This window comes from Gymnodraco acuticeps, unplaced genomic scaffold (genome assembly GCF_902827175.1).
Source record: "Gymnodraco acuticeps unplaced genomic scaffold, fGymAcu1.1, whole genome shotgun sequence".
NCBI classification, from domain to species: Eukaryota; Metazoa; Chordata; class Actinopteri; order Perciformes; family Bathydraconidae; genus Gymnodraco; species Gymnodraco acuticeps.
Window position 1 is genome coordinate 491184 of NW_022990198.1, and position 15892 is coordinate 507075.

At 43.2% G+C, this 15892-nt stretch overlaps 1 protein-coding gene across 1 annotated transcript in view; it reads left to right on the forward strand.

Annotated features, from left to right (window-relative positions):
* sdk2b (sidekick cell adhesion molecule 2b) overlaps positions 1–15892 on the forward strand; it is a 290174-nt gene that overhangs the window by 212118 nt on the left and 62164 nt on the right. Inside the window, 3 exon segments of the mRNA XM_034218059.1 lie at positions 3075–3181; positions 5490–5637; positions 14503–14636. Coding sequence (XP_034073950.1) covers positions 3075–3181; positions 5490–5637; positions 14503–14636 — 389 coding nt within the window.

The window sequence follows — 15892 nt, forward strand, 5'->3', positions numbered from 1 at the left end:
CACCACCATGGGCCACTCAATTCACAACATTGACATCAGAAAACCGCTCACCCACACGACGCCACACAAGCTGTCTGCCGTCTGCCCTGAACAGTGAAAACCGGGATTCATCCGTGAAGAGAACACCTCTCCAACGTGCCAGACGCCATCGAATGTGAGCATTTGCCCACTCAAGTCGGTTACGACGACGAACCGGAGTCAGGTCGAGACCCCGATGAGGACGACGAGCATGCAGATGAGCTTCCCTGAGACGGTTTCTGACAGTTTGTGCAGAAATTCTTTGGTTATGCAAACCGATTGTTGCAGCAGCTGTCCGAGTGGCTGGTCTCAGACGATCTTGGAGGTGAACATGCTGGATGTGGAGGTCCTGGGCTGGTGTGGTTACACGTAGTCTGCGGTTGTGAGGCCGGTTGGATGTACTGCCAAATTCTCTGAAACGCCTTTGGAGACGGCTTATGGTAGAGAAATGAACATTCAATTCACGGGCAACAGCTCTGGTGGACATTCCTGCTGTCAGCATGCCAATTGCATGCTCCCTCAAAACTTGAGACATCTGTGGCATTGTGCTGTGTGATAAAACTGAACATTTTTAGAGTGGCCTTTTATTGTGGCCAGCCTAAGGCACACCTGTGCAATAATCATGCTGTCTAATCAGCATCTTGATATGCCACACCTGTGAGGTGGGATGGATTATCTCGGCAAAGGAGAAGTGCTCACAGATTTTTTCAGATTTGTGAACAATATTTGAGAGAAATGGTTATTTTGTGTATATAGAAAATGTTTTAGATCTTTGAGTTCATCTCATGAAAAATCGGAGTAAAAACAAAAGTGTTGCGTTTATATTTTTGTTCAGTGTACCCTCTTTTGTTCATATTATTCAGAGTCCTTTGTTTAGGCAACATCATACCCAAATTATAGCACTTACTTATTTTTGAAGAACAATCCTTGTCATGGCACCAATTTTATGACTCCTATAGTCCTCAATGTGAGCGTGATTGTTGTGAAAGCATCCACACTTTCCTGGAATCAGCTTGTTGAAAGCACTTCTGAACTTTTGAATTGCTCTCTTTTACTTGTATTTCATTCACTTGAGCTCTTACCAAACCTATATTAATGCAAAAAAAACAATTTGAAACAAAAGTCGATCACAAAAAATAAACTATTATATATACTACTCAATTAGCGAGGGTTACACTCTGGCTTCCTGTCTGGCAGTTCGCTAAGCACTCTCAAGCACATGCAGGAATATGACAGCAGCAAAGATGGCAGACACACTCATTGTGACACATTTTTCACCTCCCACAAGAAGTATTCATTTTACAAGAGTGTTTTGTGCTAGACTCAAACTGAACATGCACAACTTGCGTTAAGCTAATTCACAACTTGCTTCATGCTGTTCCGCCATCTCACATGCCCTAGAGACCAACAGTTGGCCGCTCCATGCCTCCCCCACTACACCGCCATTTATTAGTTATTGGAAGGCTGTTATGAAGACGATGCCTGAGCACTCGGCAGGCCTGATCTCTGAAAAGATTTAGACCAATCTATTCTGTATTGCAGTGATGTTGGGGTTATCTCTCACAGATATACCCTGGTGTATGGCAGATATCGAAAGAGACACACAGGCACACAGTCAAGCAAACATTGATCACTGATGAGTATCTACCGGAGTCTCCTCCTGGAGCCAATAGAGCAGTTGTTAGTTCACAAGTGATGCTGTCTAACAGCTGTTATACACACACAGGCTCACACAGGACCATTAGGGGCGTTTTAAATGGCCACTTACAATCATCATAGCCTCCTGCTAACTGCATACACTCCCCGATCTCTTTACAAGAGTTCTGTATCTTATGCGTGTCTTTGCAGAATTGCAGTCACAATTCAACGGACTGTACAAAGTCATTGTGGGAAGAATGAAATGGTGAAAAGTGCAAATTAATCACTGCCTTAAGGGACGGTGACTTTCAGATTTGTACAGATTTTTTTTAAATACCTTGAGCTGTATTTAGTAAACATATTGTATTTGTTATTGCATTTTTTGGTAAGCGTATTTAACTCTAATTGTACCTTATTAACATAATACTGTACATTAATATCAGTATATGTTTCATTTTATGTACTTGCATTGTTTTTATATATTAATGTAATTGTTATGGCTTTTAATTTAGGCTATTTTGACCTGTGTCATTGTTTGTATTCCATTGCATTGCGATCGAACACTGTTTCCTTTGTTCATACTAGTTTTTACTTATTATAATGTTGTTGTGTTTTTTCTGCTTGTTCTGTGAAGCACTTAGGGCTGTAACCTGCATGAAAGATGCTATACAAATAAAGTTATCATTAGTTAGTTATGTATAACGCTGTATATTTATGTGTCACAACTGTGGGGAAAAGAAAACCTGTGGGACAATACATCTCAAATCTGAATGCATAATAAGCCATATAGTGCTCCATACAGTAAGTGGGTTTTTTATTTATTATATTTATTTTGCTAAATAAATAGGTAATCATGATTTGTAACATTACTTGCCACTTGTTGTGTTGGCTTGTTTCAGCAGCTTTATAAAGTATATGTTACGCTGCCTCCACATGGCAGGGAGGCAGTACTGCCACCACAGCTGGACCCTGGAGTCAAGGTCAGAGGAAGAGTGTCAACTGCTGGAGACACATGGCTTTAACCTGCGTCCCAGGGGAGGCTGTGCATGTGTGTGTTTGCATAGAGGAAATGTTAATGCTGCCTGTCTACGCGAGTATGTGTGTGTGTGTCTTGGGAGAGAGCTTTGCTGTGGTTGCTGGGTTAGCCTCTCGAGCATCATTATCATTGAAATAAACAATAGCTAAGCTCCGATGTCCTCTGTGCCCTTGTTCCTCTATTAGACGGTCTTGCGTTTACGTGTGTGCACTCAAGCGTTGATTTCGGCACGTTTCATGAGTACACATTTGCAAAAACCCGTGTTTGTGCGCTTACATAAATACTCCTTTGATTTCCACTTTATTGGTAATTAGTTTAACAGTTGATTGCAATTTAAGAGAATCCTCATCCGTGTCTTGTGTGTTTTTGTGCTTATTTAAAGGTACCTGATCCCCTCATTGGACCGCTCCCATGCCGGCCTCTACCGTTGCATCGTGAGGAATCGTGTGGGAGCCCTGCTGCAGAGGCGCACAGAAGTACAGGTGGCCTGTAAGTATCCCCACGGGACAGGGGTGAAACACAGATGAATGGGCCCTAATGGGGACTCAAGGGATGGATAGTAGATGGTGTGTGTGTGTGTGTGTGTGTGTGTGTGTGTGTGTGTGTGTGTGTGTGTGTGTGTGTGTGTGTGTGTGTGTGTGTGTGTGTGTGTGTGTGTGTGTGTGTGTGTGTGTGTTGTGTGTGTGGTGTGTGTGTGTGTGTGTGTGTGTGTGTGTGTGTGTGTGTGTGTGTGTGTGTGTGTGTGTGTGTATACACAGTGAGCCCACACAGTTTGGTTGCCTTTGTATCAGGGACTGAGTGGGGAAGGACAACTGACGGCTGGGTGAAAGAGCTACCTGCATATCATCTGAGGTGTTATCAACCCAGACAGCTGTTCCACTCAGCATTGATATTGTCACCATGGTTGTTTTTAACTTTGTATCATTTCAATATGGCCGCCGCTTATTTCATCCTTGCTCCTTTGTCAACAACATCTGTCGTTCCTTGTTGAAAACGGGGCCCGGATGCTTTGTGTTTCTGTACATTTCCAGCCGCCACTTTCATGCCACAGAGCTCCTTCTTTCCTATTAATGAGATATTACAAACGCACCACGGAGGTGTCTGTAGTTACGTTGGATCCAACCTCCACCCCATTATCCCCTCTTCCCATGGTATGCCAGGTCCATTGGCTTCCCCTTGTTTCAGCGACATTTGGGTGGATGCGACACGGCGCTGTACCTGACTGAACAATGCAGCCAACCAGGCGTGCGAGAGAAAGAGACAGGAGGGGGACGGGGGTGCAGACAGCGAGGGTCTAGCAGTCCCACTGGTCCACTTCTTTAGTGTCGGGCAAACGTGCTGTTGCCGTCGCCAACCGCTTCCTTCCTCTCTCTCCTCCTCACTATTTGCTGCTCCCATCACTGTTTCTTTTTGTTGTGGCTCCCCTCCCTCTCTTTAGACTTTGTCTGCTTTTCTGGCCACCACTGCCTTCTATTTATTTCTTGGCTTCCACCCCACTGTCATCTTCTTTCTCCTCATTCCCACCTCTTCTCATTTCCATAATTCCTTTTCTTCCCCCCTCATCAGTTGCTCATGGAAAGAATGTGGACGGTGAGACAGAGTGAAAAGGGGAATTAAGGACACCTGCAGAAGAAACGGATGAGACAGACAGGGGAGGGAGGGAAAGAGAAACAGAGAAGAATGGGAGACATGGAGAGATCTCTTTTGCAAGCTTTTCCATTGAAGCAGCACAATTAGGATTGCGGAGACACACCTCCTGAGAAAGGAAAACATGCCCAGGCATTACAGTTTAGGGGAGGGGAGGAGGACATCACATCGCAGAAACTGCAGATCAAAGTCAGGGGATTTGCACACTTCCTAGATTTTCATTTAAGCTAAGTATCAGAGCTCCAGCGCAAATCCAGATTACCTTTTTTCATTCTCTTTGAAAGAGAGCGGCGCGAGAGAGAAAAATAAGATTGCTATCGATGCACAACCACTCTAACATCCCCAGTTTAAAGCCCCATACCTTGATCCGTGCGTTTCACAACAATATTATTATTTCTAAACTGTGTTTGAACTTAATTGAGTGTTTGATGTTACATTCAAATGATTGTTTTCTTTATTGAAGAGCAAAAATAGGATCCTTTACTCGCATCGGAAATAAAACAATCTTTCCAACCATCGAGAAATGCATGCTTCTGTTGTGTTTGGAAGAATTACAGGCAGTATCAGCCAATATGGTTTTATCAGAGAATTGCACAGCTGAGATAGAAAGTCAAATTGAAGTTAAGGCTGATGGACGTGAAATCCATCAAACATTCCCAACCTATATCTCACTCAGGAACAGGCCAAGCATGGAGCAGGAATATTAGCGCAGTATTTTTTAGCTTTGAAGATATAATGAGGCAGGGGAGGAATAAAGCCGCTGTCACAAATGAAATGTATTAGGGGATAATAGAATAGCGGCAGCGCTGGTCATCTTCTATGTTGAGTAATGCACACATTTAGAGTGCGATTAAGATTGATTGCCCTTGATGCATCCACACAGGAGGATACGGAATATGAGTCAATTTAGCGTCCCCTCTGTGTCCCTGTGTGAGTCATTACATCTTGGTTCCTTCCAGCCTTTCTTGATGTACTGTGGAAACCATGGCAACCACACTGCTGTCCATTAATGTAATGTTTCACAACAGAAAGCAGATGGCAAAAGCTCTGTGGGGCACCAAAAGTCCGATTTAAGGAAAAAGGGAGATTTGTGCCTGTGACTTAACTGAACTCTTCCTTGTTTCTAACTCTCTCCTGTGTTTTCCCGTAGTTATGGGCAGTTTTGAGGAGGAGGAACGCTCCCAATCCATCTCCCAGGGAGAGGGTGCGGTGGTCCATGCGCCGCGCATTCGCAGCTTCCCCCAGCCCCAAGTCACCTGGTTCAGAGATGGGCGTAAGATTCCACCCAGCAGTCGCATGTAAGTCCTTGTATTTATTTGTTCAGACTTGTTTTCTTCTTCCCCTGGTTTCATGTGTTTGCTTTACTTTGATTTTTTCATTTGATGCTGTCTACGCACTTCTTTGTGCCTTGTTTGTTCTGTGAGGTCTTTGATTGCTTTAGTTTGATAGGGTCTGTTCCCGCCTGTGTTTTATCATTCATCTCGCTACCTTTTGTGCTAAAGGAGAGTTTGAATTTCTCCTGCCAAGACCAAAGCAGTATTGACACTGTGTGAAATAGAATCGTACCTTTTGATTCTCTTTTTTATTTGAAAAGAAAACCTATACCCACCACTTTTATTTCAGCTCATCTGTGTCTCTGTCTCTCTTCATTTGGGGATTCTGGGGTCAGTAAATAAAGAGGTGAATCGGGAAAGAGGTGTTCTCTGTCTGAAAGAGAGTCCAAATATGGGGGCATGGGCCAATGTTGGTACTTTAGTTACATGGGATTTGATCTTGTATGCTCCATTTTAAGAAACATGGAAAACAAATACTCATTGTACTTATCTATATAGCACATTCAGGCTTATGTGTTATTAAGGAGGCACTCAATTCATTTAGTTGGACTCACAACATCGGGTAAAACACATCATCTTCTTGATTCCACACATCCTTATTTCCTTTTTCTATCTCCTACATTACCAACAGTCCAACTCTACCACCCATGGTGCGTTTGAAGATCTGGTTGTATCTCTAGTAGCAGCTGATGTAGCCCTGAGGATGATAAGCGTGCTTCAGAGGTCTGGTTATCTCACTTCTGTCTAATTGCACACCCGCAGGTTTTTATTTTATTTCCCGCAGATCACTCGGGTCTGGAGCCACTAATACCATTTGTATTCGCATACGCAGTAGTACTCCTAAGACCTGTACATAGACTTGGAAATCCGTATTGATAATATAGATCCCATTAGGCAAAGTAGTAGTGGTATTTCTCTTTCTGTTATTCATTTTTTTGGTAGAGTAGAAATCTCTGCGTGTTTGTATAAGAATACGTCTTGGACATGCGACCATGTTATAAAAACACTTATCCCTGTGTCATCACATCTGCATTTCCTCGCAGTGGGAGGTGACCTTGCCCTTGGTTAGAGTGAATCTTTCTTATCTGCTCTTTACCATCAGTAACCATACCCTGACCTAGAATGACAATGAGACAAACACCCAGACTGACTGAGAGGCTGAAGGCTGCAGATGGCCGTGGATCTGCAGAGCCATTTTGTTCCGTGTTGTTGTGGAAATCTGGATTACTTTTGAGAAGTTATTCGGAAAAAGGTCAAACAGCAGTGACGCCTGCAGCTCAATGTGTTTACTAATTAGGCATTTGAAGAGATTATTGTTATGGAAGTTTGAAGAAGGATCACACTTTGTCGACAGTTTTAGTGAGAAGGCGTGCGTCAAATAATCGTCCAACTCCTTATTGGTTTCACATTTCGCTCATTCAGCTCCTTCTTCTCTCTCTCCCTTCATGTCTCCTTATATAATGTTCTGTGTATGTCTCTCTCTCTTCTCACTCTTTTTGTCTCCATTATCGGCCACCCACTGTGTGTACTTTGCTTCTCTTCATCCTCGCTACCTACCCTCTAGCTCTGAGAATGCTAATGTTGCACGCACCACCAAGGTCACTGTGTGCAAATGAGAACCGTTGATAACAGGCAGTCTCTTTTTATTGAAAGTCATTTAATTGAATTTGATTCGTGCCACAAGCGTTAACTCTGCAGCAACATCAAAGTCCCACTGGTGGAGGAGACGGAGGGGGCACCAAAGAGATTGTTCTGCGCCCAAACACAGTTGTTACCTTGACAAAGGCTCTTTCCAAGGCCTGGTGCTCTCAAGAGTCAGCTCCAGCTGTTTGGTCTCTCTAAACATCGTCACATGACCCCTATGTATTCTACCAATCATCTGTGAAAGGCTGGTAGTTATATTTCAAAGATGTGTGCCAGAATTGCAGTAAAGAGAGAGATACATTATTCGAAAAAAGATGCCATGCACCACAACCGATTTGACTCTTTGTATTCCCTTTTCTCTCTCCTCATCATCGTCCCCTGCTCCTGCTATCCCTCCTCAGGTGTTATAACTTTAATTTAAAGGCTCTCCAGGAGTTCTTCTAGCTTCTTCTATCCGTGCTCTGCTTAATCACACCTCAGCAATAGATGAGAGATGCAAAAACAGCCAGACCCAGAATAACTCTGTGCTACCTCTGCAGGCTGCTGTACTTGAACTACAGTATTTGTCACGTTGAGTTTACATTTACTTTGTGATCAGTTGGCCCTCACTGCGTGGACACGTTGTAAGTTGCTTTTTCAAATTGCATCACACAGTAGGAGGGGTTGCAACTACTGCTTTTACTGTTGTGGAATGGTTTCAGGAGCTTTGATATTAAACAAGTCAAGTTTTATGGCGGATTGAAAGAACTGTTGTTTAGTTAACTGGGTCTCAGATCTCAAGCTATCTCATCACGATGTAATAGGTCATATTGGAGCTGCCAACATTAGCAAAATACTGGAATATGGTTTGATTTTGTTAATTTAATTTAAGTATCAAATTCATGTATGCAAAATGTAAAGACCTCTCTACTAATAATACTGAAGAATGAACACATTTTAGTTTCTGCTTGCCACAACTTGAAGTTAATGACGTTTTTCCATCTCATTATCAGTAGTGGAAAACTACCAAAATGCTAGAAAAAAGATTGGGATGATTAAATACATTATGCCTGCTGTACATCAGCTTGTTAACATTGTCCTAGCACTTCAAGATCAAGGATGCTACTCATACATGGCTTCATGGATAATGTATCGTCAACAAAATGCAGTCTAGTCTAACACAATACAAAACGCAATGACGCATGCATTCCTGTAGTGCATGCGTTGAATTTGAATGAGGATTAATGTAGCAGCAAAGGAAACATTGCATATGCATTCTCTGACCATATGATATGGCCGGCATCTCCATCATAACATATTTGGAAACTGTCAATCAACTCTGATGTCTGCGCACCAAGCATCATTGATCCACTGGAGTCCTCTGTAAAGTGCAGCTTGATCCTTGATGCCATGATGAAACCACGTCTCTGAAAGTTCTCTGGGTTAGCCTGAGCATTTTTTCAACCGTGACATCAGGCAAGAGCCTTAATTCTAGCTTAGCGTTTGTCTTGGCTTTCACCCTGGGGCGGTCACTCCACACGCGGTGCCGTTTGGTCCTGCAGGGTGGACGGAAGATGCCCCGGGCGGCAATTGTTTCAGGGTCCGCTGCACTTTGTCCAATCCCACGCTTCACTCAACCGCTTTTGACAAGTGTTTCCGTCATAAAAGAAAACAATTAAAAACAAAGTGTAGCGAAGTTCACGGGAGCCACAATAACTGCATACTTAGCATGGTGTGAACCCAGCACACCATCCAAACCCTGCATGTGTAAAGGAAACCCACGGAAACTTACTGAATGCTGCATTTTTGCTTCCCTGCTGCCAGTTTCCCCCTGGCAAAGCGGCGTCTCACTGTGACTCTGTGACTGCTCTCTCTTTGCCATGTGGCCTCTGCAGCTGTTGCCCTTTGGCGAAGACTCCTGCGCCGTCTCTCACAGCACACCCATACACGTACGGATTCACTTATTGCAGTGTTTGTCTCTGCTGTCCACGCTCAAAAAAAGTTGACACAATGCTTAAAAATGCAGCCGGGCGTTGGTGTAGCAGCCCTTGGTTCTCACGTCTTTGTTGTGTTGCGATGTAGGGCAAGATACAAGGAGAGAAGGAGCTTATTTAGCATCAACAGTCATTATTCTTCCCTCACTGAATGGGAATGCATTTGGCGGGCTCTTTTCCATTCACCTGTCGCGATTTGTTGTGTTATTTCGGAGACTTAATGTGGTGTATAATCAGAGGCTCCTTTAGTAAACACTTTGGCCGGGAATTGCGGCGCTGCTGGCTAAGGTGAGTCGTCTGCTGGATATAGCAAAAACCTGTCCTCTCACTATTTCTCCACTGACAACAACTTACTGCCAGCTACCTGGTTTTCTCTCACAAATACTTTCCATTGACACCTTGGCATGGATTTATCTGCATTACACCGAAAACAACCTTGTAGAGGTGTCCGTTAAGACAGAACACAGAGGAGGCTGACCTGCAGGAGTCAGTGGGAGGACACCCCCGACACACGCACATTGCAATCCCCCCGAGTAATCTGCTGTAGCTACTGATCAATTAATGGCCCCTGCCTGTGATGTTCGGGCCCTGTCAGTCTGCTATAGATTCCCCATTAGTCACGAGGGCCAGTGAATAGCCGGGCCCTTTCTCTGCATTTCCATGAAACCAACTGCCCACCATTAGTCATGAACCCAACAATCCTCAGGTCAAAAGGGAAGAGATGTCAAGAAGAAGCAGCTCCAACCAAGAACAAAACACCGCATCATGCACATGACTGCAGGATTAAATTAATTATTGATTCACTTTTTGTTTATTTATTTGGTAAATCCATTGCAGGCCCAAGGACATATTTTGAAATAGCTTGTTTTGTCCAACCAACAGTAAAAAAATGCAAAGATATTAAATATGCAATGATAGCAGAAAAGCTAATCTTCTGATAATTTGGTTTCTGCATAAAAAAATCCCTTTGATTAAAAATAATATTACTGCAAAAAAAAAGGTAAACTGGTGTAAATTCATATATCTAACAGGCAAACCAGAAATCAATACAATCGATTCAATAAAATGTCATGATTTTTTACGGACACTACTCCAAATCCCCAAAATGTACTATTTATGATGTAAAATCAGCACCCTCACACTGTTGAGCTGCAACAACCAAATGATTACTTTTCTTGTTCAATTACCTCCAAATATGAATTGATTATCAAATAATTGCCGTTCAGTTTTCTTTCCATCGGCTTATCGATTGTTCATTGAATCTTTTGAGCTCTAGTGAAGATAGATTGGATTTACAGGATGGATTATCAAATAGCTTGTTATTTATTATGTCAACACTTGTTATTCTGCAGGTCAAGGCTGATCAGAAATGGCCTCGAGTCAATTTTGATGTCACCATTTGACCTTGTAGGGGTATTCGGGGAAATTCATTCTTTCTTCACAGTTTTCTGAACACTCAACCAACTGCGAGCAATAGGGTATGAGAGAGCCAACTGTGAGCCACAAATCTCCAGTGCATGCCCCTGGTGAGAAAACAAGTGGCTTTTTTCTTATGAGCAACACTCTCTTAACTATTCCCGTCTCTCCTCTACCTCTCCAACCCAGGAGCTGTGGCTTTTTCATCACAGGTCTTGAGCAGTAGGGCTGGCAGCCTGCTGCTTCTTGTCACTCTTCTGGCTCTCTCCAGCTTTTCTTTAGCATTCATCTACTTACTGGCTGTGCTTTGACTCATACTTTAGCCAGCCATGTGAGCTGCTTGATCCCGTCAACCTCCCTCTCTCCTTCCTGGGGGAGCCCATCAGTCGACTGGGGCCATGTGTCTGCATGTAATGGAGGTCTGAGGCTGTGGAGCGAGGTGAGCTCCCTCACGGCCCGGCGGAGAGGGACAGCCACGACAGATGCCAACACACTCCCAAGCGTGTGTGTGTGTGTGTGTGTGTGTGTGTGGTGTTAGAACAGGCACAGCTCTGTCAGACTGTGTCGGTACTGGATTAACACGATAAGATATGCACACTGCGGATGAACTAGATACAGAGATATTGCTCTTAAGATACTTGTTCAAAATGTAGAGTCCAGGGACGACGTGTCCTTAAATAAAGAGAGCATCCATGCCTCATTGTTTATTTAATTTCCTTGTTATGTAATGTATTAGTAATAATGAAAATTAGGAAAAGGGAAGCACCCGGTGGCAAATCAAACATTTATACTCCTATCTCTCTATTTCAATCAAACATAAATCCTCATCATCATTATTGATTAAAGTGCTAGGGAATCATTATCAGGCTGGCAGCCATTGAAAATCCACCCTTGACGCTAAATATAAATAAATTGAGCCACAAGAAAGTAATTGCATATGAGACGGTGCTGCTTCGAGCTGCAAGCTAAACTGAGATTGGGCATGAAGCTGCACAGTTGGCCAAGATGTTTCTGAGCAGCTGTCCAGCCTGTCAGGCTCTCCTGTGGACTGCAGCGCATTCTGGAGAATAATAATGGAAAAGGAAATTGGGTTGGAATAAAAAAGAGAAAGTGTTCAAAGATGCAGGAATAAACATAAAGACCAGACAGAGGCATGTTCACACATATCTGATTTGTCCAAATTTCTCCGCTCCGTGGTTTGTTAAATCCCCGCACCGTGCCGGATACGTGGTAAGCCATTGTTACATTCCGCCTCAGACAGCTGCTCACACACCGCCGAGATGCTGGGGACTTTAATAAGGATGACCAAAATGCATTGAGCGAGTTAATGAGATAGATGAAAAAAATAAGCAACCAAAACAAGAAATTACTTCAAGAAGCTGGTCAAAAAGAAATCCATTACCTCCTTTTAACCAAAGGCTTATCTCCCTCTTCCCGCTCCCTTGATATACATGTAAAGCCATTCAGGATAATTGGCTTACTTTTAATTTCATCCTGCATCATGTGGTCTTTGATCCCCCAGGACTGGTGAGCCGGGGAGCGGTTAGTCCCGCTGAACACGCTGCAAAACAAAGTCTTCTGTGACCCCCACAGCAGCCCTGATTACAGGCTGAAGGGAGAAAATACTCAACAGGGAAGCACATTAAAATCTAGCATTCAGGGGAAAACTGCCTCCTACGCTCTGGTTATTATTGACGAAATCAGGGCTCTGTATGATGGTAAAATATTCGTTTTTTCTCAGGTGCTTGGATGCCGTGTTTAGGGCTTTGTGGAAGAAAAATATAGAAAAATGAAGCTTCTAAGATCATCATACGGTATCAGTATCACAGAGAGTGGGATGCCTGCTGTAGATCACATACAACTCTGCCTCCTATAACTGAGCAGCACTACCCTGTATATTCATCTTCAGGAGTTTATAAGCGACAGGTAAAGAAGTTAATCTCCAGATTGTGTCCTGGGATGTCGCCTGGGATTCAGTCAGCGCTTTGGACACTTCCGTTCTTCCCATATCCCAGAAGGGATCCATAATTCATGACTGTGCGTCCAGGATGTCACTGCTCCAGCAAGCTAGCATTAAATATTTACCGGAGATCATAAGCTGCAGCCATTGAGGCCTGTCAGTCCCTTTTAGAAAGACTGTTTTCAGCCACAGCATGCACAGGAAATCCAAACGTGAACCCAGTGACTGTGGCTGCTCTGGGAAATATGTTTGGATGAAGTCATAATACTGTAAACGCTAAGAGCGCAGGTAAGCAGCATAGAAAGCCTTTTTTATTTGATGTGTGCACACTGTATATATTTTTCTAGGCCTTTTTTCTCCCGATGTATCTTTTTCTCCTCATCAGCTCTCTTGCTACCTTAAGGCACAGCAGGTACTTAGATCCACCGCTGATGAGATGAAGGTCAGGATGGAGGAACAAGTGGATGGAGAAGTGGAGTGTTAGATTGGAGGACGTGAGAAAGAGGAGGTCATCACCTTTGAAAGGATCATGGCTTACATGTAACAGGGGTTAGCATTTTCACACTTGTGTGCAACACGCAGAGAGAATTACAGTTCTCTTATGGAAAAAAGCCATTTCTCTCAGGGGATCAAAGACTTTTTGTGTGTTATTGACTACTAAGATAGCTGTTATTACCGGTTTTAAGCTGCCAATAGCTCTGGAAACGTCAAAGAGAGAAATCAAACTGAGTATAATATAGGTTTAGGAGCCAGAGCCACAACCATTTGAATGCTATTGATTTGCTTCTCTGACAAAAGTATTTTTCTCAAGACCAAGCTTCCTGATGGGAGGTATTTGTACTTGTGTGTAACTGTGTTTGCAGGTGTGTCACAAATGTGCATATGTTGTTTAGAATTCATTTTTTTTGCTTTGCTGATGAGTTTTTATCCTAAATCTGGTTCAGGAAAGGCCAGAAAGGATGTCACTTCCTCACCTGACCACATTCAGCATCTGGAGAAATGGATGGAAGATAGGAGGGGGCGTAAGGTGGAGGGATAAGGCCAGAGAAAAATATGTATGTGGGGGAGGGCACCCGCTTGGAACGGACTATCTACCTCCAGATTGTTGAACAGGCACAGATAATAAGAAAATATTGATTGTTCACAGTCAGGGGGCTGTAACACGAGGCGGCAAAGGAGAGGGGGGAACATTTGTCTCTTGCTACGTTGCCGAGGGAAAGTCAAAGAGAGGACTTGATAGAGACAACAAGACACCAGGTATTAGTCCCTATAGAACGCTGGCTGAGAAATTGATCAGTGTTTATTTATTCAGGCATCATTTCAGCGGACGACAAGGAGGACGCTATTGTTTCTTGCCAAAAGTAGTCGGCTGCCAAAACGCAGGCCGAGAGGAGGCTGAGGGTTACAAATAGCCAATTAAAAGCCCCGGGTTATTACGCAGAGCTATCATATTTCAGAGCGGACCATGAGAAGTATGAACAAGGGAGGTTGTCAATATTTCTCTCTTGCTAAGTCAGCAGCTACACTGTGTACACATTGTAAATCGATATAACTAATGCAGCTTGAACAATGTAATTAAAATGTTAAAATGGTTAATGCCCTTTTGGGCCGTGGGATCAAGTGTGGGCTCACATATTAGCCATCATTAGGCCGTCAAAAGCTACCTCTTGATGGTTGAATGTACTGTTTCTTCTTTTGCGTGAAACTTTATTATCATAAATTGTCAGTCGTACTGGAGTCCTTACTCCTGTCTTGACTTACTGTTTCCTCCCCACTGTATTCTATAGTCAATATGTCTTGAAAACAGTTTCTTAAATAGTTCTTGTTCCTCCACAGTGCCATCACTCTGGACAACACGCTGGTTATTCTGTCTACAGTGGCACCAGACGCCGGGCGCTACTACGTACAAGCTGTAAATGACAAGAACGGAGAGAACAAGACCAGCCAGCCCATCACCTTATCAGTAGAGAGTGAGTAATCACACACTTTTTACACACACACTGTAATCAGCTCATTATGCCACGACTGGTAGAAGTGAGGTTCCACTGTAAGATCTTGCTAATAAGAACATTCTGCCCCTCCTCACGTACTGTAATTAATGTACAACGTTGCTTCTTATTTCCTAATCACGTTTCCTGAATTTGAAATTGGTATAATGTAACTAGTACAAATAAAAGTAGTGGAATAAAAAGTACAATACTTCCTTATTAACAAGACTATTAAATAGTGTGACACTAAAAGTACAATCCCTAAAATGTGTTCATTACTGGAACAAATGCACGTTCCCTTCCCTGAAAGATATATATAATATGCTGTATATCATAACTCATGGGCCATAATGCGAATTGAGTATTTTTACTTTTGGGGCCCTTTACTGCTTGGGGTTTTCCTTCTCCTGTAGTGTGTAATATAAGTTTGTGTGCATGTAAATGGTCTGCAAAGGCTTGAATCCCAAAGTTCTCTCCAGAGGGAGTTTCTCTCCTACCTGCCTGAAACGCCTCCTTTGTTTACTTTCGTATCAAAGGGACATCACTACATAACACTAGCGCTTCAACACATTGTACAGGGTTTCCCACACATAGACTATACTTGGGCGGGCCGCCCAGGTATATTAACGGCCGCCCAAGTATATTTCGCGACCCATCTTTTTTTCTTTCTTTTTTTTTTTGTATAAGTTTTTTTTTTTTTTTTTTTTTTTTTATTCGTCCGTGACCACCATCTGCAATCGATTAACTTGTGGACAATGATCCCTCGCTCCCTTGCTCTGATCTCGCCTCGTTAAGTGGCCTGCCTCACACAGGGTGACTGGCTGTCTACATGATGTGGCCTGCCAACATGGCCACTGTCATAGAGATCATAAATCAAAGCCCTTGATTGGTCTCTGTGTGTCATTCAAGCTCGGGATAACCTCAGCTCAGGTGAGGTAAAGGACTCTCTGAGTGTTTAGATAGTTAACTTAGTCTAAGTTCTCAGTGGGTCTCAAACGGTGTGGTCACCATTTATGTAAACACATATTTCCATTTGAGAGGGTAGTGATTGATCTAATGGATAGTGAGGTGGGCTGAAGATCGGAAGGCTGTGAGTTCAAATCCCGCCAGGAACACCACCACTAGTGTGCCCTTGAGTGCCATCTTTACGCAAAATGATTATACAAAATGAAAACTTTTTTTTTTTTTTTTGCGCACCCCCCCCCCCGCCCGCTGCCACCACCCGCCCAAGCATATTT